At 49.1% G+C, this 26,938-nt stretch overlaps 1 protein-coding gene across 1 annotated transcript in view; it reads right to left on the bottom strand.

Annotated features, from left to right (window-relative positions):
* The window catches only part of AFAP1L1 (actin filament associated protein 1 like 1), a 37,579-nt gene extending 10,961 nt beyond the window's left edge, over positions 1 to 26,618 (bottom strand). Inside the window, exons 1-14 of the mRNA XM_058549810.1 lie at positions 26,465 to 26,618; positions 25,000 to 25,083; positions 24,131 to 24,228; positions 22,880 to 22,988; positions 18,620 to 18,745; positions 17,980 to 18,191; positions 15,861 to 16,040; positions 13,833 to 13,925; positions 10,717 to 10,810; positions 10,321 to 10,476; positions 9,092 to 9,303; positions 7,308 to 7,453; positions 6,579 to 6,651; positions 4,316 to 4,427 (exon numbers count right to left, since the gene is read on the bottom strand). Of these exons, the coding sequence (XP_058405793.1) occupies positions 4,316 to 4,427; positions 6,579 to 6,651; positions 7,308 to 7,453; positions 9,092 to 9,303; positions 10,321 to 10,476; positions 10,717 to 10,810; positions 13,833 to 13,925; positions 15,861 to 16,040; positions 17,980 to 18,191; positions 18,620 to 18,745; positions 22,880 to 22,988; positions 24,131 to 24,228; positions 25,000 to 25,083; positions 26,465 to 26,618 (1,849 nt within the window). The remainder of the gene's footprint in view (positions 1 to 4,315; positions 4,428 to 6,578; positions 6,652 to 7,307; positions 7,454 to 9,091; positions 9,304 to 10,320; positions 10,477 to 10,716; positions 10,811 to 13,832; positions 13,926 to 15,860; positions 16,041 to 17,979; positions 18,192 to 18,619; positions 18,746 to 22,879; positions 22,989 to 24,130; positions 24,229 to 24,999; positions 25,084 to 26,464) is intronic.
* Positions 26,619 to 26,938: the final 320 nt, after the last annotated feature.

The raw sequence follows: 26,938 nt of genomic DNA, 5'->3' as shown, positions 1-26,938 counted from the left end.
AAGACTTTCTCCTAGTGTGTGGTGATGGGTTGTAATTAGTATTTTGGTGGTGAACATGATGTAGTCCATGCAGAAATAGAAGTACAATGATGTACACCTGAAATTTTTACAATGTTATAAACCAATGTTACTGCAATAAACAAAAAATAAAAAAAAAAAAGACTTTCTCCTTGTCTTTGGCTTAGCATTTTGATCATGATGCATCTTTTGTGGATCTCTTTGCATTTATCCTACTTGAACTTCACTGAGCTTTCTGGATGTATAAATTAACATTTTTCAATAAATTTGGCAAGTTTTCCGCCCTTATTCCTTTTAATATTTTTTTGCTCCTTTCTCTCTCTCTTTTCCTTCTGGTACTCCTTTTATGTATATGTGGCTGCACTTAACGGTGTCCCACATTTCTCTGAGGCTCTGTTCATTTTTCTTCATTCTTTTTTCTCTCTGTTCTTTGGAATGCATAATCCCTCTTGATCTATCTTGAAGTTCACTTATTCTTTCTTCTGCCAGTTCAAATGTACCATTGAGCCCCTCTAGTGAGTTTTTCATTTCACTTATTGTACTTTTTAGCTCCATGATTTCCATTTGGTTCTTCTTTTTATAATCTCTGTCTCTTTATTGATCTCTACCTGATAAGACATACTCATCTTACTTTCCTTTACTTCTTTGAGCATGGTTTTCTTTGGTTCTTTGAACATATATATAATGGATGCTTCGAAGTCTTTGTTAAATTCTATATGCAGGCCCTCTCACAGGCAGTTTCTGTTGCCTGCTTTTTTCCCTCTGTATGGGTCACACTTTCATGTTTCTTTGCATGTTTCATAATTTTTTGTTGAAAATTGGACATTTTAGATAATGTATTTAGCATCTCTGGATACTGACCTTCCCCCTCCGTCTGGTTGTTTATTTGTTTAGTGACTTAGCTGGCTCTATTAGTGAAGTCTGTTTTCCCCTGCAGTGTGTAGCCTCTGATGTTGCTCCTCAGAGGGTGCACCCTTGGAGGACGGTGATCTTAGCAGGGCTCTCTCTGACTCTCTCACTGATTCTCTGTTAGTCTCGCGCCCAGCTGTTAGGCTCCACCAACTGTCAGCTGATTGCTCTATTGTTTTGGACAATGCCCTAGGGCAAAAATCGCTCCACAGTCTGATCCAATTAAATTCAGCCCCTTTGCAGGGTAGTTTTTAAGGCCAATCTTTTGAGGTCAGTCTTTGTTCTGACCCCAGGAGGGCTCTTCTTTGCTGTCTCTTTCCCTGATTCTCTCTGATGAACTAGCTGGCCTACACTTTAGTTTATTGCTCCCATGGAGCTACCAGCTTCCTTACTTGTTTACCACCAAATCTCCCTTGTTTTTGAGAGCATGCTTTTGCTTGAACTTCCCCACACTCTGCTCCAACTAAAGTCAGTTCTTTTGAGGGAGAGCTTTGGAGTTCTCTGTTCTTATGGCCTACCTCTCACCCTGGGCAAAATCTCTGAGTCACTGTTCTGGATCTAGGGGTGGGAACAGTGGCCTGCTTCTCTCAGAGTGACATCTCTGCTTTATGAGCAGGGTGTTGGGTGGGGGCGGTAACCTCTAGTCTTTTTGGTTCACCTCTCCCAGTGTGGAACCTCTGCCCTATGAGTGAGCTGGGGTGAGGGCAACTAGGGCCCCCGTATTCTTGGCCTGCTCCACCTGGGTAGAGCCTCTCCCCTATGAGTGGGGTCTGGATAGAGGAAGGGAGCTCCCTACCTCTTGGCTGCACTCACCTGGAGTTTATAGACCCTGAGACATGGAGCCAGGGGTAATGAGAAATGCTGGCGCCCTGCCCTTAGTGGGGAGATACTGTAGCCCTTGACTGGTAGCTGGGGGAGAAAGAGCCCCATTTTCTTGTCCACACCTACCTAGAGTGGAGATTCTGTTACACAGAGTTGGGAAAAGCATAAAGGAATGGGTTGTGGCTCAGACGCCACAAACTCTCACTGTTCTTGCTGAGACTTAGTAAATTTTCTAGAATAAATCTTTCTTCATTTGCTATATGCCCTGAGGACAATTCCAGAAACTTTAGATGATTACTTGTTTTAATAATTTTCACCAGTTATGGTTGTTCTGCAGGGAGTGGGTCTGTGGAGCTTCTCACACCACCATCTTTCTCAGCAATCCACTGGGCCACCATGATTTTTGCTTTCTGGCATTTACGTCCTTTTGTAGTCTCCTCCCACACTAGATGAGGCTGACCTGTGCAGCCATTAGGACACACTGGAAATGACAGAGTGTGACTTCCAAAGCTAGGTCACAGAAACATTGCAGCTTCTGCCCTGTTATTCCCTCCTGGGTCACTTGCTCTTGGGGAACCAGCTGTCTCATCATGAGGGCAAGCAGCCCAATGGAGAGGTCCCCATGGCAGGAAACTGAGGCCTCCTTCCAACAACCAGCACAAACTCGCCAGGCACGCGAGTGAGCCATCTTAGGAGCAGATCCTCCAGCACGTCAGGCCTTCAGATGACTTCAGATGACTGGCTGACACCTTGATGGCAACCCAATCAGAGACCCGAAGCCAGAACTACCTACCTAAGTCACTTGGGGATTCCTGACCCACCGAAACTGGGTGACATAATACACGTTCATTTTTTGAGCTGTTAAATTCTGGGTAATTTGTTATATAGCAATAGGAAATTAATACATGATCTTGGGTAAGACCCTTTTCTTTCATGTTTTTCAGTTTCTTCATCTGAAAAACATTGTTGGACTAGATCCATGATTTCCCACTGCCCTGCAAGGAGCCCTATGATTCCACAGATGGCCCACAGGCTACTGCACGGTGCAAAGGGGAGGCCACATGGGCTTCGCGACTCCAACCAGAGCAGCTCCACTTTTATGTCTCTTATAAACTGGGCTTCAATATAAGATCGGATTTCAGAAAAGGGTCTGTCTTTTGTTATCTTTGTTAGTTTTTTTTTTTGACATTTTATGATTTCTTTAATTGTACATGCTTATTGCAGCTTAGTTCTCCATTTTAAAATGGGCATTCCCTAAGGCCCTGTAGTTCCAGTGCCCATGAGAGTGGATGGAGTGTAAGGAATGCTTCATAACGACCCGCTAATTGTTCAGCAGGGAAACTCAGACCTGGAGAGGGAAGGGACTTCTCCAAAGTTACACAGTAATTCAGTGATTAAGTGAGGAATGGGATACAGGCCTCCTGACACCCAGAAGAGATTATCTATACTAGTGAAATGGAGCTATAATAAAGAAAAGTATTTTAAAAAATAGATCTGCACGGGCCGGCCCGGTGGCGCAAGCGGTTAAGTGTGTGCGCTCCGCTGCGGTGGCCCAGGGTTCGCCGGTTAGGATCCCGGGCACGCACCAACGCACCGCTTGGCAAGCCATGCTGTGGCGGCGTCCCATATAAAGTGGAGGAAGATGGGCATGGATGTTAGCCCAGGACCAGTCTTCCTCAGCAAAAAGAGGAGGATTGGCAGATGTTAGCTAAGGGCCGATCCTCCTCACACACACACACACAAAAATAGATCTTCAAAAAGCAAAGAATAGAACTTGACTTTATTCAGGTACATGGGGAAGAAAGTTAAAGCAATGAATAAAAGACTCTTGGAACATGCTGTCCTACAGGAAGCTGGCTTGCTCATCAAGATAAATCACACGTGAGCAGAAATGAATGTTGGAAATCGAACAGAACTTATCATAGAGTTGTCTGGCATACTTGGTCATTATTGTGCAGTGTGTCAATCGGGTAATTCCCCGAGCCCCTCTGGGGTGCTAGGCAGAGCTCGGGCTGGGACACACGGGTGAGCCATGCCTTGCAGGGCAGCTGCCTCAAGGGTATGTGGAGGGGTTCAGTTCTCCACTTATGATGCCAGATCAGAAATTATAAATTGTTAGTCTCTGGAATAGACACAGCTTGAGGCTGAAATATATATATGTCTCCTGACTAGGTGTTAAATTTTTTAAAATAGCTGCTAATATTAAAAAATATGTGGATTTGACATGAAGTCTAGATTTCTGGCCCCTTTTGAAGAACCGGCAAATCTGGGCTGGCACCGCTGCGTGGGGGCCATCGGCTGGAGCTCAGTAGTGGCCGCCCCTACAGGTGGGGCCTGAGCACACCAGTTTCCTATGTTCCTCCTCCCTGTCATTTCCCCTCTGAGGCCACATGCTAGCTGCCCTTTCTCACAGAGCCTGTGCTGTGATTTTTCTCATGGTAGAGTATTTTCTCACACCTTATTTCACTCATTTATTTACCCACCTCATCCCTGCAGGAATCTGATTTCGAGACCCACCGCCCCATGGACTGTTTCCGTCCCTTCCTCCCTCCCACACAGAACTCACTGGAGGCGTGGCGCTTCACCTTGACCTGAGGGTCCACCCGATGGGACTTCTCACTGCACGAGGAGGCGTGGCGCTTCACGTGGGCCGCAGCGGGACGCTCAGGCTCCTGGTCCTGGGCAGGAGATGGAGGAAGAAGGTGGAGAGCAGGTAGGCTCACTCATCAATGCAAGGGTGTATTCTGGTCTTTGATTGGTAGCTGAGTGCTGTGGGATCCCTGCGATCTTGGCCTTCCAAATTTAGACTTGTGTGGCACTCAACGGTTTATAAACCACTTTCCCTAGCAGTATATCATTTGATCCTCATACCTTCCTTTCGGAAGCACCAGAAGGCAACCCTAACCTGGAATATAAGCTGAGAGGAGATTTAGGAATTCTCAAAAGACTGCGGGTGACTATATTTAATTTACCACAGATATTTTTGTTCTCACATCATTTGGAAGTATCCTTCAAATTTTCTGAATTCCTAATATAGAGTCTTCAGTCAAAAAAAAACTCATGGATGAGATCAGCCAATGGTAGACGTGACATAACATAATAGACTGACTATACCTTTGTGCATGAAGAGTATTAAGAACACTCAAAATCCTGTTAAAGTTCAGGAAACCATGAGTGGAATATGATACTAATGTAATGTAATAATGATATTGGTAACAACAGCATTATTTACTCCTCTGTGTAAGACTTTCCCATGTTCAGGTACTGTGCTAAGTTCTTTCCATAAAGTATTTCATTTAGTTCTTGCAATAGTCCTATCAGGTAGGTTTTATCATATCCATGTGGAGCCAGGAAATGAGCACCAGAGAAGTGAAGCCCAGGGTCATTCAGATGAAGTCCTGAGTCCAAAGTTCACGTCCTTAAGCACTAAGCTGTCTTGCTACTAAGCTCTGCAACTGAGAAAAATCTCAGGCTGCATCCACTGGTTCATCTGAGTCTGAAGAAAGACCATGTAAACAGAAGAAGGATGGCTGGAGAAGTTTCTAGAAAAGGGAGTCCTAGCGGTGAGAACTCAGAGTGTCATCCAGCACTGTCCAAGGCAGGGGTCCTGGCCTGCAGACACATCTACTTTCCTTGGCAGCTTGATTCCCTCTCTCTCTCCCTTAGCTGTGAGGCCTGACTCACCTACCAGTGTCTGATCAGAATGTGGTTCTCTGGGGGCCGGCCCGGTAGCGCAAGCAGTTAAGTGCGCCCGCTCCGCTGTGGTGGGCCGGGGTTCGCAGGTTCGGATCCTGGGCACGCACCAACGCACTGCTTGTCAGGCCATGCTGTGGCAGGTGTCTCATATAAAGTGGAGGAAGATGGGCATGGATATTAGCCCAGGGCCAGTCTTCCTCAGCAAAAAGAGGAGGGTTGGCAGATGTTAGCTCAGGGCCGATCTTCCTCAAAAAAAAAAAAAAAAGAATGTGGTTCTCTGGCTCTCCTGTGGGAGGAGAAGACAGAGGCTATGCTGCCAGGAGCAGTCTGGGTCGTGTGATGGCTACAGAGGCCTCATTGTAAATTAACAAGCTGGCGGGCCCGCCTCGTGCCTTAGCGGTTAAGTGCGCGTGCTCTGCTATTGGCGGCCCGGGTTCAGATCCTAGGTGCGAACCGACGCACCGCTTCTCCAGCCACGCTGAGGCCATGTCCCACATACAGCAACTAGAAGGATGTGCAACTATGACATACAACTATCTACTGGGGCTTTGGGGGGAAAAAAAAGGAGGAGGATTGGCAATAGATGTTAGCTCAGAGCCGGTCTTCCTCAGCAAGAAGAGGAGGATTAGCACGGATGTTAGCTCAAGGCTGATCTTCCTCACAAAAACAAAACAAAACAAAACAAAACAAAAAACAAGCTGGCATCTCCTTGGTTTAGTGAGCAAGACAGGGAGACTTTGTCCTGGGAGCTGAAGCCTAGACTGTGGATGCCATCAGGTGAAGGCCTCTGGGGGCGGCAACCCATTTGGCATCCCCCCCAGACACCAGTGGATCAGCAGCATCAGTTCACAGAGCAGTAAACAGGGGTGGAGAGCCCAGTACCTTGCTCAAACTGGAGTAGTGCTTTGAGCTCACAGAGCCCTTTGTTTTTCCTGATCTGAGGATCTTTCCACTGCACCACCCAGCCTCCTGTGCCAGGGAGTCCTGGTCCTGTCCCATGGTCTGTGATAAGAAGGGCACCTCCCCCCCCTCTTCTAGCTGCTGGTTATACGAAGGCAAAGGAAAAAGGATCAGTGAAGGAGAGCTAAGAAGTGGCCTTTGTCACATGCCTGGGCAGTCCCAAGGGACCATACCTGCATCTTTTCATAAGGAACATCATCATAGACACGGGGCTCAGGCCATTGATCCTGGCAGGATCTTGCATATCTAGAAAATACAAGGCACAATGACGATGACAATGATGATGACACTCGGCAGCTTACAGTGCTGTCCTGTCCACTCTCTCATTTGATTCTGGCAGTGGTCAGAAGGTTGGTAATAGCAGCCATGCCAGGCAGCACTGGGCCATTGCTGTGCTAAGGGCTTCACAGGCAGGGGCCCCGGTGATTCTCACAACAGCTCGGCAAGTGGGGAATCCATCACTCGTCCTCTAAGTAAGAAAACAGAAGATCCAAGCTGGCAAGCACCAGCCCAAGCTGTTGGTCATGACAGAGCTGTGACTTGACCTGGCTCTCTCAATGCCGAATTCCATGTACCAGCCCCATGCTCACCTGGATGCTCAAAGATGTGAGAACCTAAGATTCTGTGGCAAGAGAGCAGAGCCCAGGCCACTAGGCAAAAGGGTTTCTCCACTTTTGCTCATTCCATCCACAGCTTCCCTGGACCGTGGGCTACCTCCTTTAGTCAGCCCACTCCCGCCTGCTGGAAGAGGAAGGCACCCACTCTGACTTTCCAAGGAAGCAGTCTTCCTCAGCCCTTCCTCCCTCCCTCCCAGTGTCCAGGGCTGGACCGGGAGCCTCTGAGAGGGAGCAGAGATAGGAAAGGCTGTGGGCAGCTGTGGGCTGTGGGGTGCTGACCCTTACAGGAAGGAGTTGCGCCCCGCGCTGACGATGCTGGTCAAGGTCTCCACGTCCACGTAGTCATAGTGCAGCGCCTCGGGAGTCACTTTGGAGCCCATCTCCACCAGCAGCAGCCCCAGCCAGCGGCCCATGTCCTCTGAGCAGTTTGCCTAAAGGAGAGGAGGCACCAGCCATGTTCACAGGCACAAGACTGTCAGGGTCTCTGGCTACCCGCTCCCTTCAGCCAAACCCATATGCGTATAGTACCTGTTATGCACCCAATACTGAGGGATTCAAGAAGAACACATATCAAAATCCAAGTGGCTTTTGCCTTCCCTCTATTCAGGTTTCTGCTCTAATGCCACCTCCTTAGAGAAGCCCTCTCTGACTACCTCTCTAAGACATACACCCTCCCTCATTATCCTCAGAGTCTTTCCCACCATTCAGATGTGAAAACAACATTTAGATGTTCCCTGAATTTTTAAAAAAATATTTTACTTTTTATTAGAGGAGGCTATTTCTCACATAACCCAAGCAATTTTTTTCTTGTGTTATAATTGCCAATTACTTGTAGTATTATATACAGGAAAATCTCCAAGAAGTTGCTGGTCAACTAAACACATACTTATGGTTAGTTCTCATTTAAAGAGCATTATTATAAAATCAACTTAGCACAAAAATGCTAAACTTGAATAAAGGAAGCACACTTTTTACCAGAAAGCTCTGTGAATAATTTAAGAGAAATAGATCCATTTCAAACTATCAAAAATAAAAGTGAGTTACAGGGGCAATCTTTCTTGAAATTTAAGAACTGAGAGAGGCAGTGGGTACTGGGCAAAGAAAACAAGACCAAGAGGCTGAGTTTTAGTTCTAGGATAAGACCGGGAGCCCACTGACCCTCTGTGGAGCCTTGGACAAAGCACTTGGCTGCCTGGGCCTCAGTTTCCTTATCTGTAATGTGAGGGGGTAGTTATTTAAGTTTTCCTCCAGCGCTAATATTTTAAATTCTAAACAGCTGAAGGATTGACATGTAGAAGAGAGATTAAACGTATTCTGCATAACCTCAGAGAGGAGGGCTAGGGCCACTGGGTAAGGACCACAATGAATGGATGAAATAAAATCATGTTTTCATTCAGCCATTTGTTCAACAAATATTAACTGAGCCGTTCATTGTGCCTGACATCAGACTGGGTTCTGGAAAAACAGAAGTATGCAGAACAGGCATGGCTACTGCCTTCATGGAGCTTAAAGATTTCAACTCAGTATGGAGAAAATCTTTCTAAAAATTTAGGTTCAGTGGGAGGGGCAGGCTACCCTGAAGGGCAGTAGTTTGTTTATCTGAGGTGGACGGCCACTGCTGGGAAGGTTTTAGAGGGGGTTCCAGAGTCAGATCCAGGTTAGATCAGACTAGATGCCTTTCAGGCTTGGGATTTAAAGATATGAGAGAATAAACCAACCTTGGGTATAGGGTTGCCAGATTTAGCAAATAAAAATGGTAGAATGCTCTGTTTAATTCAAATTTTAGATAAACTACAAATAATTTTTTAGTATAGGTATGTCCCAAATATTGCACGGGATATATTTATATTAAAAACATTATTTGTTATTTATCTGAAATCCAAATTTAAGTGGGTGTCCTATATTTTATCTGGCAACCCTACTTGATCTCTGGCAGCAGCTGGCTTCCTTTGCCTTCGTCCTCAGTCCCCGTAATGTCAGTAGCAAGGTCCCAAGACAAAAGCTAACGCCCACACCAGAGCTCCTCTCAGTTCCCACCACCAAGCACCACCTGGACTCTCTCCTCTCACCTCCAAGATGGTGACCTCTTGCCGGTTGCGCAGAATCCTGAAGGCAAATGGGTGTCTGGGCCCAAAGCCCGGGGCCACCTCACAGCCACGGAGGGCGATGGCGTTCACGTGGGTCCGCAGGTCTGTGCGGTCCTTGTGGAAATACAGAGTGTTGCCATTCAGGCGGCACCAGCGTTCCTTCCAGCCCTGGTTCACCAGCACGTTCAGATAGCCTGGGAGACGGAGACCAGCAGCGTGACCTCCGACAGCCCAGCCCTGGGGCACCCCACGGTGGGGGATGCAAGTCGAGGTGCATGGGTCTACACTCCGGGCACAGAGCACCTGGACAACCCTTGTACTCTAGCTGGAAAGAAGGCGTTCTGGGTCCCGGATCAGCTCACTCTCTCCCAGTCTGTGACCTCAGACATCCTCCTGTCTCTCTGTTTCAGTTTCCTATCTGAGATACAGGGACTGCTAATCACATTTGTATATCACTGCACAGCCTTTGGACCATACCAAGCTTGACGAAAAGGGCAGGCACTACTACAGAGAATGAATAAAAGACAACCCTCCCTCTTGCCTTGCCTCTCCCTAAAATATCAAAACTCGTCCTTACTGAAAGACAGAAAATAATGGATGATGCTGACACCTGGTGGCAGCATGTAGGAACAAAAACATCTAGCCAAGAAAGAATTATAAAACGAGCAAGGTACAGGCTCCAAATCTAAAATATCTAAAATATATGATTTCCTATTGGGTTCCAGTACATGGAACACTGCGTTTGGATGACCAGAATAATATGGTTTCCCTTCCAAACCACTTTTAACTCACTTTGAATGCATTTATAATGAAACATACTTAAATATTTTTATCTAAGAAATTTCTTTATAAGACTGGGTTGTAACTTACACACCTGGCATGTTATATGCTGGGAAATAAGATACTCTCCTCTTATTATGGTGGAGGAAACTGAGGCCCAGAGAAGGGCAGTGACTGTGCTAAGATCACAGGGAGCACAGAAATATGAGAGTCAGTTGGCTTTTCCTTCTGCTAAGCGTCAGGGCGTCACGGGAGAGAAGTGATGGAAGGGCATGGGTTGTTGATGGGATAGGATTAACCATCTGGTTGGAGGATTCTTTCCTCTGCCTTGGGGTTGAGGTGGGTGAGGCCTGGGAGGGTCTCCTGGCTTAGCCCCAGGGCTCCCTGTCAATAGGGTCTGAATTCTCCTTCTCCTCATGCCTGGTACTCACCACAGCATGGAACCTCCTCGGTGGAGGGCATCTGCACGTCATCAGCCAGCACCTTCTTCTTGGAGAAGCCGATGATGCGGGTGATCTTGCGGCCTGCAGCCCTGCTCATTGAGCCCTTCAGCTCTGCCAGGCTGCTCTTCTTCCCTTTGCCTGTTGCTGGGGAGAGGGGTCAGGGGAGGGGAGGGAGACCCAAGCCCAGATCCACCCACCCCAAGCCTTCCCAGTGGCCCTTTCAGCCTGCACACAGGGCCTGGCCCACACGGCTCCAGGTGTGGACTGGCCAGGTCACCCTACCCAGGTCTCCAGTGTGGTCAGGACCTGCTCTGCACTGTGTGCCTGTGGCAAGGCTCCTCCCAGCTCTAGCACTCTCAGGCCTAAGCCCCCAGAGGTTCCTACCATGTTCACAGGCCTCCCGGTGGCCGAGGGTGGAACAGTTGTCACCCATGCCCAGGCTGTCGGAGTCTGAGGTCTGCTTCTCTTGGGACAGTCTCTGGGGAGGGACACAGATGGCCCCGCATCAGAGAGCACACTCAGAAGCCTTCCTTTGTTGGTTCCATCTCCCCCTGACCCCTGCACATGAGGATTAGCTAATAAATATTTGTCAGTAACTATCATGTGCCTGATACTACACCAGGTATGGGGAGGACAGCGATGACTTAGGATGGTTGTGTCTTCGAGTTACAGTCTACTTGGAGAGCGAGGCAATTAATTACAACACATTGAGATAAACGTCCTAGGAGCTGGACCACATTTGGCAGGTGATAGGGCACGGGGAAGGTATTTAAGTGGGATACTAATGTAATGTAACCCATTTAGGATGCCTCCACTGGCGTCCAGTGGTTCACCAGTGACCTGGCCAGACAAGAGGGAGCAAGACTGGAAGCAAAAGAGCCACTTGAGAGTGTCATGTGAGCCAGAGGAGACTCAGTAAGCGGGTGAGCCAAGGTGACAGTGAGGATGGAGAAAGAGAGAGGAGTTGGTATTTTCAAAATAGTCATGAAAGGACTTGGTGACCAATAAATGTGAGCGGTGAGAAGACAGGAGTCCACTACAGTCCTATTTGGATGAGAAGATGGTAAAGACACACACACATACCATGGTAACAACTTCACTGCCAGCCAAAATTATTTTTACTCATCGTGCCAACTCTGGAGCAATCATTCATTCATCCGTCCATTCATTCATTCATACAAGGTCAATTAAGTACCTACTACTATGGGAGGTGGCGCGGAGCAGTCAGATGGACCTTGGAAGAAATTATGTCTCTAGTACCACCTATTAGCTGTGGGAATGTGGGAAAATCCTTTCATCTCCCCAGGGCTCAGTTTTCTCACCTGAATTACACTCTTTTCGGTGGACTGCTGTGAGGCCCCACAGAGCCCAAGTGAAATTGCGAGGCCCACAGACTATCATTTCTAATACCTGTGTGGTGTGCTGCCATCTCACTTTAAGAAGCTAAAGTGTGCCAGCCAGACTCAAGAAAGGATTAAAATGACACTCACCCACTTAAAAAGGTGGAATTACAGAGCTCTGAGGCCCTTAAACCTTTCCTGCCGGGGACCCCTCAGGCCAGGCTCAGAGATGCTTTGCTATAAGCTTAGTAGTGGGGGGCAGGGAGGACAGGAGAGGCTGGGTGCTCCCCTCAATTTCCAAAGGCTGGGAAACTGGCAACTGTCAGACATGGGATAGAACTGTCAAAAGTATAAAGAATCACCCCTGTAAACTGTGAAACACAACTTATGGTTCTATTTGTTCTGCAACGGGTAAGTTTTTCATTGAGATAGAAAGCAAATACAAAGAAACACTGTGAGCACTTTGGAATTGACTTGATGATGGCACTTCAGTCACATGATTCCATGGAGAGACAGACCCACCAATACCACATCCCCACTCCCACTCCCCTCCAAAAATGCCACCCTAAACATTTTAGCTACCCTCCCCCTCTACACTCAACCAGAGGAAAGCTCACGTCTAAGAGCTTGCCTCTTATTTCTCTACAGCCCCTTCCAACTGCACAACGGCACGCACCTGCAGGCGTGTACACACACACATACTCACACTCACATTCACACTCTTTCTCTCACACACATACTCATTCTCCAATGCTGCTTTCCTTCAGGCCCAATAGCAAAGGCTGAGTGAGTGAGGACAGGGTTGGGCTTCTCCTCCAGCATCCTCCTGGGCACGAGAGCCCCCCATGTCTCCTCTCCTAGTGACTGTCTGCTGACCCCACACCTGTGCTTCTGCTGCTCCCTTCCCTTGCAGCTCCTGTCCCTTGGCCCACCTCTGCCCCAGTGAAATCTTGCCCATTCTTTAAGGCTCAACATAGGTGCCATCTTCCCTAATCCCCCCCACCTCTCTGGCTAGCCTGAGCTCCCGTGGCCCTCACACAGCTTTCCAGGACCACTCTAATAGGGCTGACATGCTCCCCCTTCTCTCCAAGCCCAGCCACACTGGCCTCTTTCCATTCCATGCTTCCTTCTGCTCTAGGGCCTGCGCCCCCTGCTTGGAATGCCTGTCCCCTCCCTTTCCTCGCTAGTGTTTCACCCTCATCTGAAATGTACTCCCTGACCCTGAGACAAGAGCAGGCCCCCAGGCATACGCTCCCAGGGTACCTGGTACTTTTCCCTCCCAGCACTTACACAGCTTGGCATTTCTAAATCTGTGTGATGATTCGATTCACGTTGACTCCGACTCCCCGCTGGGAGGGCAGGGGGCAGGTCTGTTTCTGTTAGAGTTGCACCCCGTGCCGAGCACAGCGCTTGGTGCACGGCACATGCTCCTAACAACCCGTGGATGGAGCTCAGGATGTCCTCCTTGAGAGGTGGGGTGGCAGAGTCATCAAGCGCCAGGCTGCCTGGGTGTAAACCCCAGCTCCGTTTCTTATTAACTATGTGACTTGGGGTAAACCTCTCTGTGCCTCAGCTCCTTATCTGGAAAATGTAATCTGTCAAAGAACAGTTGTGGAAATTAACTTAAGTAATAAATGTAAAGCATATAGAACAATGCTGGCCACACAGTCATATTCTGTAAATGCCAGCCTTTATTAGATCATGCAAGATCCACGTGTGTGGGTCTTAAACCTCCCCCTAGGGTTTGGGGCTGAGTCCCTCTATCCCCCGCAGCACCCGGCCAAGCACAGGCACTAGCACGTGTTTGCTGATGGCCTGACCAACTACTAAATGATGGCTCCACTGGTCCCAGTGTGGCACACTCCCCTGAGCGACAAATTCCAACTGACTTTTCCGTTCAAATGTGACCTCCTCCTGTCCTGGCAGGGTTAGTCACTCCCTCCTCTGGCTTGTATTGTACCCTGGACATGGGCATTCATTCATTCATGCATTCATTAAGTCAGCAGACATTGAACACCTACTATTGCACCAGCTCTGTGTTGGGCAATCTCAGGTGTATGACACCACCGCTGGTGCCTGGCTTCACCACCAGCCTGCGAGTCCTCCTGGGCAGAGCCCATGCTGCCTGGCCCAGAGGAAACCTTGTGGAGACAGATGTACCTTGTCTAGGTCCAGCTTGCACGGGAGGACTGGGGATCTGGGCACGTCTGCCCCCTCGGTTCCCCCGATGGGCTTGTTCACCTCTCGGATGACCTGTGGAGAGGACAAACAGCTGTCCCAGTGGGCAGGGACACTGTGGAGGCAAAAGGAAGAATGGGGTCTGTGCGGTCAGGGCCATCGAGCAGAGGGCTTGGGATCACTGGGCAGAAGAGATGGGTTGACGTGGCCTCCTGCCACACGTGTAGGCCACGTCAGGGTTTGAACAGGCTTTCTCTTGTCTGTCCCTTGAATTGAAAAGATACAGGGCCAGGAAACAAGAGGCTTGGCTTCTAGCCCTAGCTCCATTGCTAAGTAGTCATGTGGCCTTCGGAAAGCCACTTCCCTGCTCTGGGCCTTGGTTTCCCTGTCTGTAACATGGGTTATAACCTCCCTGGGTTGTCTGAGGACCAGTGAGATCACGGGTGTAAAGGCCCAGGTGAACTAGGACTTGCTTCTGTGACTATGTTGGAGAGCCAGGGCTATCCCCTCCATTTCAAAGATGAGGAAACTGAGACTCCAAGGCATTCACCCAAGCTCACACAGCATAAGCATCCAGATCACGAAATAACAACGGCCACCACTTGTTGCTCACCGATCTGTGGCTTTATGCAGATTATCCCATTGCATCCCCACAGCAGCCTTGTGGGGCAGGGACCGCTGTGATTACCAAGTTACAGATTAGGATGAGGGGGCTCCGAGAGGCGAAGCCACGGTTGCCTCCCCTTAACCTCTGGGCTAATGGCCTCCCAGGATCGGGGTGTCAAGGCAGGCCTCCTAACTCCGGGTCAAGGGCACCTTCTGACCCACCGGCCCCTTGAGGGCAGAGGCTCCCCCAGCAGGCAGGTTCTCTCCCTTCCTTCCCCTCCTGAGACAAAGGCAATAATGAGAAACACGAAACATTCCAGTGGGAGAGCTGGTTATCACAGGAAGGAAGGGAGGATGGGGAGGGAGGGAGGGGTTTGGTTTCTTTGTTCCAGCAGGAAGATCAGAGGAGAGAGAGAAAGGTGTCAGAGTGAAATGGAGGCAGGGTGCAGGGCCAAGGGCCTGCTGTAAGGGACTGGGGGCAGGGCTTCACCATCATCACACAGTAATCCCTGATCGTTACTGAGCACTGACTGCCTGGCAGGCACCGTGACAACTGCTCTCTAGAATCCTTACGAGAACCATTGTATAGAGGAGGCAACCGAGGCACAGAGAGGCAAAGTCATTCGCAGAAGATCACACTGCCAGTAAGTGGCACTTAGGCCTGGGATTGAACTCAAGTCTGTGTGTCACCAAACTCCTCCCTCGTCATCACAATGCCACCTTGCCTATGGCGTTTGGAGTAGGTTTCCTTGTTGGCTTCTAACCCTAGCCTCAACCACTTGGTTGTGTGACCTTTGGCAAATCACATAAGTTCTCTGTGCCTCAGTTTCCTCATCTGTAAAATGGGAACAATAATAGTCCCACTGCCAAAAGTAAATGAGCTCATGTTTGTATAGCTCTTAGCACAATGCATGGCACGAAGTGAGTGCTCAGTACACAATCACTCTCATTGTTCTGTGCAGCTGCAAGACGCAGAAGCTGGATCATAGGTGGACGTTACAAGGATGCACATTTCGCCTAAGATAAAGAAGAATTTTTCCTTTTTTAAAAGAAAAAAAAAGATTAGCTTATCTAATGATAAAATCAGCTTCCTTTGTAGATGTTAACCTCCCCATTCCAGGAGATGGACAAGTGCAGGCTGGACAAGCCCACAGTGGGGATGTTAGAAAGGAAAATAAAACACTTAAGAGGAACAAAGGCTTCCAGCCTGAGGTCTGTCTCCTGGAAACGTCCAAGGCCTATTTCCACACATAAGCCCTAGCCATGCATAGGGCAATTACCCCCTCTCCCTGAGCAAGGCCTGTTGTTCCAGGGAAGGAGCCCACCCCACTGAGGGCTGGGCCTGGGGAGGAGAGGAAGGAAGGGAGAGAGGGCGGGTGGGAGGAAGGCTCAGGCCCCCTGTACCTTCAGCCACTCCTCGGCCTGCTCCCGGCTCTGCAGTGCCAGCACCAAGACCTCAGTGGCCCCCTGCGAGAAGCGCAGCTCGTGCCTCTTGTGCCGGCTGTCCTTGGGCACGTAGATGACGCCGCAGACATCCAGCGCCAGCCTCAGATGTGGCTGCCGGTCCTTGGAGCTTTTGTAACACTGAACAGGGAGAGAAGGGGTCAGGTCTTCCTGGAGTGGAGGGTGGGGGAGGAGATACCCTCAGGCAAAGGCTCGGGGGAGCTCCGCCTACCCCACAGAGATCTCCCCTACCCAGCCCATCCGTGGGCACTGCAGGAAGACAGAGGCTTTAGCTATTCACCCCAGAGAAGAGAATCCTGGGAGATGGGCGTCTTTGGACAATCTTCAGATCTTAAGGGCTACCGATGGGCCCCTGGGGGCACAACTACCTATTTAGGAAGAGGCAGATTTTAGCACAATACCAGGAAGACCATTCTAGTCTAAAGAAGCAGAGAAGAAACAGACTGGCTTGGGAGGAAGCCAGCTCTTTGCTACTAAAGGGCGACATGGCAGGAATGTGGGAGAGCGAATTCTAGCTGAGATGGAGGGTGGGCTTGGGAAGTCTAAAGTTTATCAGTAATGATTCTCACTTCTCAATTCTTATTATGAAGCCAGCATTACCTTGATACCAAAATCTGACAATGGCATTACAAAAAAGGAAAATTATAGGCTAATTTCTCTCATAACATAGTTGCAAAAGCCCTAAACAAAATATTAGCAAATAGAATCCAGACACATATAAAAAGCATACTGCATTAAGATCAAGTAGGGTTTATTCTAGGAATGTAAGAGCAGGTTAGCATTGAAAAACCAGCCATATAATTCATAACATTAACAGAAAAAAGGAGAAAAACCGCATATCTCAATAGAAGTAGAAAAAGTATTCAGTAAAACTCTGCACCCATTTGTAACATAAACTCTTAGCAAACAAGGAATAGAGGAGAACTTCCTTAATGTGATAATAAAGGGCATCTACAAACAACCCACAGCAAACATCAGCCTTGATGGTGAATTACTAAAACTTTCCTTCAAGATCTGGACTTTACATTGTGCTGGAGGTCCTGACCAGTGCAATAAGTCAAGGAAAAAGTAGAAAGCATAAGGAGTGGAAAGAAGTCAGTCCTAACCTTGGACTTGTTCTGGCCTGGGATGAGCTTTTCACTGACCCAGGGTAAGAAAGGGCCATGTTTCAACTGGATATATGTTGGGCAAGGCAGGTCAGCAGATTTTTGGGTAAAGAGCTATTTTTTATTTTTTAAATAATTTTATTTATTTATTTTTCCCCCCAAAGCCCCAGTAGATAGTTGTATGTCATAGCTGCACATCCCTCTAGCTGCTGTATGTGGGATGCGGCCTCAGCATGGCGGGAGAAGCAGTGCGTCGGTGCGCGCCTGGGATCCGAACCCGGGCTGCTAGCAGCGGAGCGTGCGCACTTAACCGCTAAGCCACGGGGCCGACCCGGTAAAGAGCTATTTTTTTTTCTGAAATTATGTCCACCTTCCTACTTTGTAATTAAAGGTACATTTTCTTTTATGAAATGATAGCGATGAGAGATGGTGAATTTTAAAAAAAGGGAGAAAGCAAGTTATGTAATAACAAGTGCTACGTGGGTTCAGTTTTAGCAAAGACAGGTACATGGAAATGAGTGTGGAAATATGTATATTAAACCTTAACAGTGGTTAGCTCTGGGTCAATGGGATTATAGGTGGTTTTTAAGAATCATTTTTCATTTTGTTTTACTCTGGTTTTATAAATAAACACATTTACTTGCATAATGAAGAACAATAAACATTGTTTAAAAGTGATAAAAAATTCGTTCTTGGCAAAACAAAAACTTGGTAAAGTCTATATCGGGTCTTCTAGATTTTTTTTGTTTTGTTTTGATTTTTAAAATTCTGTTCGAGTGGGAGAGCCCTGATCTCAGAAGCACCAGGCTTTGAGCCTCTGTGCATGAAGCAAGCCCAGAGGAACTGAGGCAGACACACCTGCATGCACACAGGTACACACACACACACACACACACACACACACACGTGCAAGTCCATGTGAGGCCTAGAGGCACACGCCCACGGCCACTCACCAGGAGCTGGTCTTCCTTGATGACGGTCAGCTGCTTGGCCCACTGCCCGAAGCGCTTTTTCCGCAGCAGGAAGGCACATATCCTGCAGTCCCTCACCAGGTGCATGGAGGCCTCCTCCGAGGGCCACTGGTGCGTGGGCTGCGGCCCCTTCCCTTCCTCTTCCTCCTCGTCATAGGACTCGTAGGAGCTGCTCATTGCGTCAGAGTCATTGTCTGCAGGTGCGGTGGCAAAGGACCCGCCACTGTGCCGCCGCCCGGGAGGTACATTCTTACCCCTCTGCAGGCGTCCCTGCTCTGGGGTCCCCAGATCATGAAGGGGTGGGCATGAGGAGTGAGCATGGTAATGGCTACCCTCCCACATGGTCACTGTTTCACAGAGTTACCACTGGCTGTGTGCTCTCGGTGACTTCACTTCTCAGAGGTTCAGTGTTCTTATTAGTAAAATGGCCATAATAAATAACAGTATCTACCTCATGGGGCCACTGCGAGGATCACTGAATACAGAGTGTTTAGCCCAGTTTCTGGCACTCAGTGAGTGCTCAGTAAACATCAGAGGAGGTGGTGAGCACATATATGCCAAGGGTCAGGTCAAGGCCTGCTCTTCAAGGACAGAACCTTCTGAACACCCTCCTGGTACTTACAGGAGTTCTTCAGCTCCCCATTCATCCTGGTCGTGGGGTAGCTGCTGTCTGCGTCCTCGTAGTAGCCATCCACGATGGAGTGGGCTGGGCTGCAGCCGTCTGTGGGATTGCCAGTAAGAGCCGCACCTTGGAGAAATGCAGGCAGACTCCAGAGGCTAGGGCTGGGGAGGATCCTGGACACCGTGCCCCTCCTCAGGGAAGGGAGGGTGGAGCTCCCTGCAGCTCCCCAGCCAGGGCGTGGGGCCTCCTCTCTGCACCTCATCTGCTCTAGCTTCCCACATGCCCTCTGTGCTCTGGGCCTGCATCCATGCTATCCCCTGTGCTCTCTTACCTTCTGCTAGAGAACGCCTACTCATCCTTCAAGACCCATCCTTCAAGATCTTTCCTCTGACCTTCCTAGGCAGAGAATGGTCAGCTCCTCCTCAGTGATCCCAGAGCACTGATGTGTGTGTGCGTGTGTGTGTATCTTAGTCACAGCTCTGGTCCCTGTACTGCAGGGGCCCCAGCTGCTTGGGCTCAGACCCCCTCCCTGCTCTGCCGCTGCCTGATCTTCGGCCACCTCAGCCCTTCCACTCACTTCCTAATATATGTGCTCCCTCTTCTTGTCAAAGTGATCTCCTTGTAAACCTCTGCAACCATAGAGGAACTGGACTAGAGAGATAATAATAACGCACACAATAGTGACTACGGCAGCTGCCCACGCTGAATTTTCACAACACATTCCCATCCAGGGCAGCAGCACAGGACAGGGGTTGGGAGTATCTCAAATTGTACTCTGCATCAGAATTATTGGGGGTCTTTTTAGAATGCAGAGCCCTAGGCTGTATCCCCAGAGACTCTGATTCACTAGTGTGGGCTGAGGTTTAAAAAAAATTTTTTTTAATTATTTAATAGGACATTTAAAAAACATGTGTAAAAATAGAAATATGTTGAACTCCAAGGAATTGGATTTTTTAAAAATAATTCAGGTTATTTTGATGCAGATGGTCTCCCGAGCACACCCTGAAGTTCAGTGGGTTAAAGGCATGTGCTTTGGGGTTGATCAGATTTGAGTTCAAACCTATCTTCACATTTACTGAGTGACCTCAGAAAGAAAACACAGTTTCTCTGCATTTCAGATTCCTCCCCTTAAAGTGACATGAACAGTTCCCACCTTGGATTAGTGCTATAATGCATATAAATTCGGCACAGTGCCTGGCACACATAATGTACTAGACAAACACCAGCCATCACTATTATTATCATCTCCTGCCATTCCCACAATGCAGGGAGGTAGGTATTAGCCCCATTTTACAGATGAGGAAACTGAGGCCACGCGGTTTGCTAGTGACAGAGCCTGGGTGAGACTGAGGTTGCCAGCTCAGGGAATAGAAGCACATGCCTCCTCCAGGAAGCCTTCCTTCACCCAGTGTAACTCGCTCTCATACACGCTGCTCTTCAGAGCACTGCTCAGGGCTCCCAGCCCCTGATGTCCATCTGTTTCCTGAGGACGGCAGCACTCAAATTTCCAGCAACCGGGACACCCAGTTCTATCTCCCAAGTTAGGCTCAGAGCCTGCCTTTTCCAGCAGGTACTCTGAGGCCTCAGATCATGGTGACATCTCCTGTGGGGTGGACTGGGGGAGTCAGGACCAGAGGTGAGGGCTGGGGGAGGAGGAAGTGCGATGGGGAAGGGGGAGGGGGTACCCGCAGCAAAGTGCTGGGACACCTGGCAGGGCTGGACACTGTGTTCGAGAGGAAGGATACTCCCTGACGGGCTTGGCGCTCTCCCCCTAGACAAGGTCCCTGGCCTTCCGGAGGCACTCCCTTCCCTCCTGCCCCAGGATCCCCGCTGCTCCTGGGAGGTAGCTTCTCGGCCCCAGCCCCATCCAAGAGAGGAAGGAGCTCTCTGGGAGGTGGAGGAGCCTCATTCAGCTGAGGGACTTGACCTGGGGTTCAGGGCCCTGCAGCACTTTGTCTTCTCTTTCCTCCCCTGTCCTCGAATGGTTAAAACAGAGTGACCCACTGCACATATGAACAGCTGCTTGCAGCGACACAGACCCCTAGACAATCAAGGCTGAAGAGTACTGAACCACCAATCACGTGGTCCAATACCCCATCTCACTTAGTTTTAGCTAGTTTATTAATCAAAAATAATATGCTACAGTAGCCCAAAGGTGGAAACAACCCAGATGTCCATGAACTGATGAATGGATACACAAAATGTGGTATATCCATACAATGGAATATTATTTGGTCATAAAAACGAATGAAGTACTGATACATGCAATGACATGGATGAACCTCGAAAACATTATGCTAAGTGAAAGAAGCCAGACACAAAAAGCTACATATCGTATGATTCTATTCATACGAAATATCCAGAGTGGGCAAATCCATGGAGAGAGAAAGCAGACTGGTGGTTGGCAGGGGCTCAGGGGAGAGAACAGGGAGTGACTGCCTAATGGGTATGGGGTTTCCTTCTGGAGCGATGAAAACATTTAGGAACTAGCTAGTGGTGACAGCTGCACAACACTGTGAATGTACTAAATGCCACTGGTGGTGCACTATAAAATGGTTGAAATGGTCAATTTTACGTTATGTGTATTTTACTACAATAAAAAAAATATATGCCCACGGTGAAAAGCGCAGTCAGTACAAAAGAGTATGAATGGGAAAATATGTTCCCTTCACTGACACTTCTGTTCATTTCCCACAGGAAAATACTGTTAATAGTTTCTTGCATATCCTAGGAAAAATTGTTAAAATGAATGCATGTGTGTGTACCCCATTAAAAAACAAATGAAATTATGTTATATGCAGTATTCTGTGTCTGAGTTCTTTGCAATGAATATATCTTGGACTTCATTTCTGATCAGCACAGACAGACCTATTTTATTTATTGTTTTGGTGGCTGGAGAATATTCCACTGTGCTACTGAATGACAGAAGGGCGTCACACAAACATTATCCTATACAAGTGCAACCACACGTGCTGGGTCATCCAAAAACTGTAATACAGTTTCTTGTATGTAATGGTAAGTCCCTGTGCTCAAGCCAGTGACTTATCTGATCCTCAAAGAAACAGCCATCTTTTGCAACACTGGAGGAAACCGATTGAGAGACTAGTCAAAATCAAAGACTTCTCTTTGTGGGCAATTTAAGAGATTTTTAAAAGGTAATTTGTACCATTGCCCTCTAAATTATTTTATTGTGCTCACCTATGAGTAAAAATATATACATATAATATACTATTTATGTACAAATTACATATGTACATATAAGCTAATTATAAGTATTATGCTACCATTAGATTATAAATACTAAAACTTTAAAATATTCACGTGGAAATTTTATTTTTTTATTTTTTATTTTATTGTATTTTTTTTTGTGAGGAAGATCAGCCCTGAGCTAACATCCATGCTAATCCTCCTCTTTTTGCTGGGGAAGACCGGCTCTGAGCTAACACCTATTGCCAATCCTCCTCCTTTTTTTTTTCCCCCAAAGCCCCAGTAGATAGTTGTATGTCATAGCTGCACATCCTTCTAGTTGCTGTATGTGGGACGCGGCCTCAGCACGGCTGGAGAAGCGGTGCATTGGTGCGTGCCCGGGATCCGAACCTGGGCTGCCAGTAGTGGAGCATGCGCACTTAACCGCTAAGCCACGGGGCCAGCCCTCACATGGAAATTTTAAAAAGATGTATTGAACTAAATATAAATGAAGTTTCTAATACTTCTGCCTACATCATTTCATGAATCCTCTGGGGCGGCCACATTCTACTCTGAAGACCTCTGACTTCCACCACGGGCTTTCTTATCTTATGCATTGACTTTGTAACCTAATCCACCTGTAAGATGTGATTCTGCTGAAACACAACTATTCCACCAGTCCACTGAAGAGGAGCTCTCAGGTGAGCGCCAGCTTCAGTGCTATGAACCGTGTTGTGGGGTCATCTGTGTACCTCCATCCTAGCACATTTATATGTGTGCATCTAGCCCCTCTTTCTTATTTTAAGGGTAGGGGAACAGAGGCCGAGAGAGGGGAAGGGGGTTGTCCAAGGCCACACAGAACTGGGACTAGAACCCAAGCCCCTGACCACTGGGGCCATGCCCACTGGCCCGCCTAGGCTGTCACGAGGGAGGTCAGGTACTCAGGCAGCTCCTCAGGAAGTGGGCATGGCTGGGCAGTGCCCAGCTTGGAGCTCTAGCCCCAGCAGGACACACAGGCACTTCAGGAGAGGAGCCTCCTGCCCTTGTCCCTACCCCCGGGGGACCAGAACTTACTGTGGGAGCTGATGTACTCGGGGGACTTGCCCGGCCCTAGGGGAAGGGCCTCCTCATAGTAATCCTCTGGTGGAGGCCTATTGGGGAGCGGTGGAGGCAGGTCGGCTGCCTAAAGGAGGAGAAGGGAGGTGTGTGAGACCAAGAAGGCCAGCAGAGCAGAGGGGAGCAGGCAGAGTGATGGGAAGGAGGCTGGGGGAGAGGGAGGCAGGAGCTCCTAGAGGCAGGATGCAGTCTCTGAACGTGAAGCCGTAACTTCTAATAGAGTGGCAGAAGGGCCAGGTTGGGAAACCTTGTGAGAGTGTCTTTTGGTCCTGTATTCATTACCCAAATTATGTAAGCATCAGGGCTCCTCTGTAATGTCTGAAACTTTTGTGGACTGCCACATAGACGTAGTTATACTTGAGACTGAGCACATGCAGAATTATCAAAAGTTACTGTGAGTTCTGCAATACTTTGCAACCCCACCTACACGCATGTGAGGAACAGCAGGATAGGTAAATGTGAGAGAAGTTATTTAGGGAGGCAGGATTGCCTCGTGGCTAAGAGCTTAGGCTCTGGGGCCAGGGAACCCCAGCTTTACAGCTAAGCTCTGTCACTTACTAGTTGTGGGACATCGACATGTCACTTACTCTCTCTGAGCCTCAATTTCCTTACCTGTAAAATGGGGATAACAATTATGCCAGCCTCATTCAGTTGCTGTGAGCATGTAAAGGACATAATAAGTGGTCAACAATTGGTACCAATGATGGTGATGATGACAGTGAATTATGTGGTCAATAGACAATGCCTGAGGTGATTATGTGCCCCTTGCCTTAATTCCATGGCCCCAAGGCTGGGAACCCTAGCTATGACCCAAACCGTTTTGTAGGTGAAAAACTCAGGCTCAGAGAGGGGAAGTGATTTGCCTACACAGCAGTAGGGAGGAGGGCAGAGGCCACCCAACTTCTGATCCAGAGCTTTCCCCATCACTCTGCCTGTGTCACTGCAATCAGAGGTTGGGGTGGGGATATCCTTTGGGACTGAAGGGACAGGTCAGTTCACCACGTTATCCCTGCTCAGCAGAGGCACAGTGAGCACGTCATGAGTCTCTGAAACGTTCTCACGGCACTGTTTCTGCCCTTAACCACCACACGGAAGGGAAAACAGGGTCCCGTACAGCCAGGAGGGTCCCCAGCGTCAGGGGGAGAGCCTTCCTTTCCCCTCCAGATGGACAGAGGGCCTGAGGGTGTGGGAAGCCAGGCCATGACTCACATGTCTCAGAGATGGGCTCTTGGCTGGCTCAGGGCTGGCTCCTTTGCCGGGGTCCCCATCGTCCTCTGGCATGTCCCGAAGGTCACTCAGGTCACAGTCTATGGAGGATCAGGCCATTGGGTAAAGAAAGCCGAGGATGAGCGGAAGAGGGCTGGATTTGGGGTGGGAAGGCCTCCACCACCTCCTCCATTAGTAACCGTGAGCAAGTGACTTTACCCTGAGATTCAGTCTTCTCATCTGTAAACTGGCCGCAATAATCCCTGGCTTGTCTATCTCCCGGCGTTACCGAGAGGCTCAAGTGAGATAATTTTTGGTAAGTGCTTTGGAAATTTCAAGGGTTATGTCATGAAAGCACGGTGTCTTCCCACAGTGTCTGTCAGCTCCTAAAACTCTCTCACCTGACCCACAGCTTTCTCCCTGTGTTGAACAGTGCTGTCTTCCCTCGAGACCGAGCAGGCACTGCACACACCCTGCACACAGCCCAGCTCGGCTGCTCCCACGCCCGTGGTGCCACTGCTAGTCCATCACAGCTCCATCTTCTAGACTGCTAGACCAAGCCGCCAGACTGCTCGACCCAGAGTCCCAGGCGGCCACTACCGATGATGCAAGTAGCAGGCGAGATGATGCGCTACGGGCCACACTTCTTTGGTCTGCGCGTTCATCTCTCCCTTTTCTCACACCTTGGGGATGATTTCCCATAACCGTACAGATTTCCACTAGACTTTCAGACCTGGCAGGGCCCAGAGAGGCCAAGGGACTTGCCCAAGGCGACTCAATGCTATAACATTGGAGCCAGGCCCAGAGGCAGGTATTTCCGCGGCCAATCTGGGGACCCTTCCACGGACTGAGGTCAGCAGAGGCTCGCTTACCAAATTCTTCAAAGAGGGACTCCACGAAGCTGGGCCCGGAGTGGAGGTCAGCTGTGTTCACGTACAGGTAGGAGACTTCTTTTGCTGTGAGGAAAGAAGAGAACACGCCAGCAGTGAGGAGGGAGGGGACCGGTGGCTGCTGACTCTGAGGAGGGGTCTCCCCTGCCCCACTCAGACTTTTATCCCACAAAGGACACAGCATTCAGTGTGCAAAGCTGTGCACATCCTCAATTATTTCCCTGGTTTTCAAACATTGTTTTCATTTTTACATTGTTACTGAGGATCTCCTTCACCAAGTGAAAGGATGCCCAGAGCCCAGCATAGAAAACAGGTTATAGGGGGTGCTCTGGGGATGGCCAGGGTACAGGGGTTTCGGTGAACACAGTCCCAAACTGCTGCCCCTTTCATCCTCCCACAGTCCTGTGAGGGCAGCCGATGATATGGACCTCTTTTGTCACTGACAGGTGAGGCTCAGAGAGTCTCCCAGTGGTGACTTCCCACCATATCACTCAGACCCTCAAACACTGCGGGACACAAGTAGAGCTTATTAAGGTTTACTGAGTCCTCGGATTTGCATATATCATCTCGTGGGCTGACTTGGGGTGTAGAGAAAAGGCTGGAGCAGATGAGGGGCCTTGCTGCTCAGTAGACAGGGAGTCAGAGAGGCTGTGGGGAGTAGAGGGAGGGACAGTAGTAAAGATGTGGGGCCTGAGTACAACTCACAAAGATGAGGGTGTGTGTGTGTGGGTCTGTGTGTAGGAGTGTGTGATGTGTATGTGCTGTGTGTGCTGTGTGTCTATCTGGTGTATGTCAGACTGTGTGTGAGTGTTCATTGTGTGGGCGTGTGTACTATGTGTATGTTAGTGTGTTGTGTGTGAAAGCATGTGGGTGTGAGAGATGTGTTGTGTGTCATGTATGCTGTGTATGTGAGTTCATGCTGTATGTGAGAGCACGTTGTATGTCATGTGTGATGTGTGTTATATATGTGAGAGCATACTGTTAGTGAGAGCGTGTTTGTGTGTGGTGTGTGTCATGTAGTGTATATTTGTTATGGACATGCTATGCATGTGAGGCGCATGCGAGGACGTGTGTGTGGGAATCTGGTATGTGGCATGTATATGAGCGTGTGCTGTGTGTGAGAGCATGTTGTGTGTCATGTGTGGTATGTGTTTGTTATGTATGTGAGGTGTATGTGAGAACATGTGTGTGTGAGTGTGTTGTATGTGGGAGTGTGCTATGTGGTGTGTACATGAGTGTGTGTGAGTTTGTAGCGGGTGGGGGATGGATGAGTCCAAAGAGCACAGCGAGGGTTGTGGTGGAGAAGGGCTGAAGTGGATGAAGACATTGGGCCAGATCATGCAAAGTACTGAATGCCATGCTGCAAAGTCTGTGTTCTCCTGCTGGCAGGCCCTGGGGAGTTCCAGAAGGTTCTTGAGGATCTCTGGGCAGAGCGTTGAGGGCTGACCTGGGAGGGGCTGCAGGCTCTGCAGGATGGAGGCCACGGCCATCTTCTTCTCCAGGGTGGTGTCGCTGAGGTACTCGTGGTCCAGGAGGCTGAGCAGCCCTGTGAGCTCGGGGAGCAGCTGCTCCAGCACTGAGGAGGGAGGCAGATGGAGCATGGTCACAGCTCTGTGTCCAGGATCCTGGCCCCGCCCCCACCCAGTAGAGGCCAGGGAAGCAGGGGCCGCGGGCAGGCCTGGGTACAAAGGGAGACCTCAGAGGCCCTCCCAGAGCTGTCCCATTGCTGGCCACCCAGCGTCCCTTGGGAGAGCCCTGCTCAGTTAACCATGACATTCCTCCAGGCCTCCCCACTCTACCTCAGATCTCATATGTCCCTCATCTGAGGACTGGACCTCCCGGGCTCACCCTCGCAACCCTGAGTCCAGACAGCCCTTGCGGAGCACTCAGGCCTCCCTTTGTCCCAGCCTGACCTCTGCTT

Source organism: Diceros bicornis, chromosome 1 (assembly GCF_020826845.1).
Source record: "Diceros bicornis minor isolate mBicDic1 chromosome 1, mDicBic1.mat.cur, whole genome shotgun sequence".
NCBI classification, from domain to species: Eukaryota; Metazoa; Chordata; class Mammalia; order Perissodactyla; family Rhinocerotidae; genus Diceros; species Diceros bicornis.
This window is presented reverse-complemented; position numbering and strand designations above follow the sequence as displayed.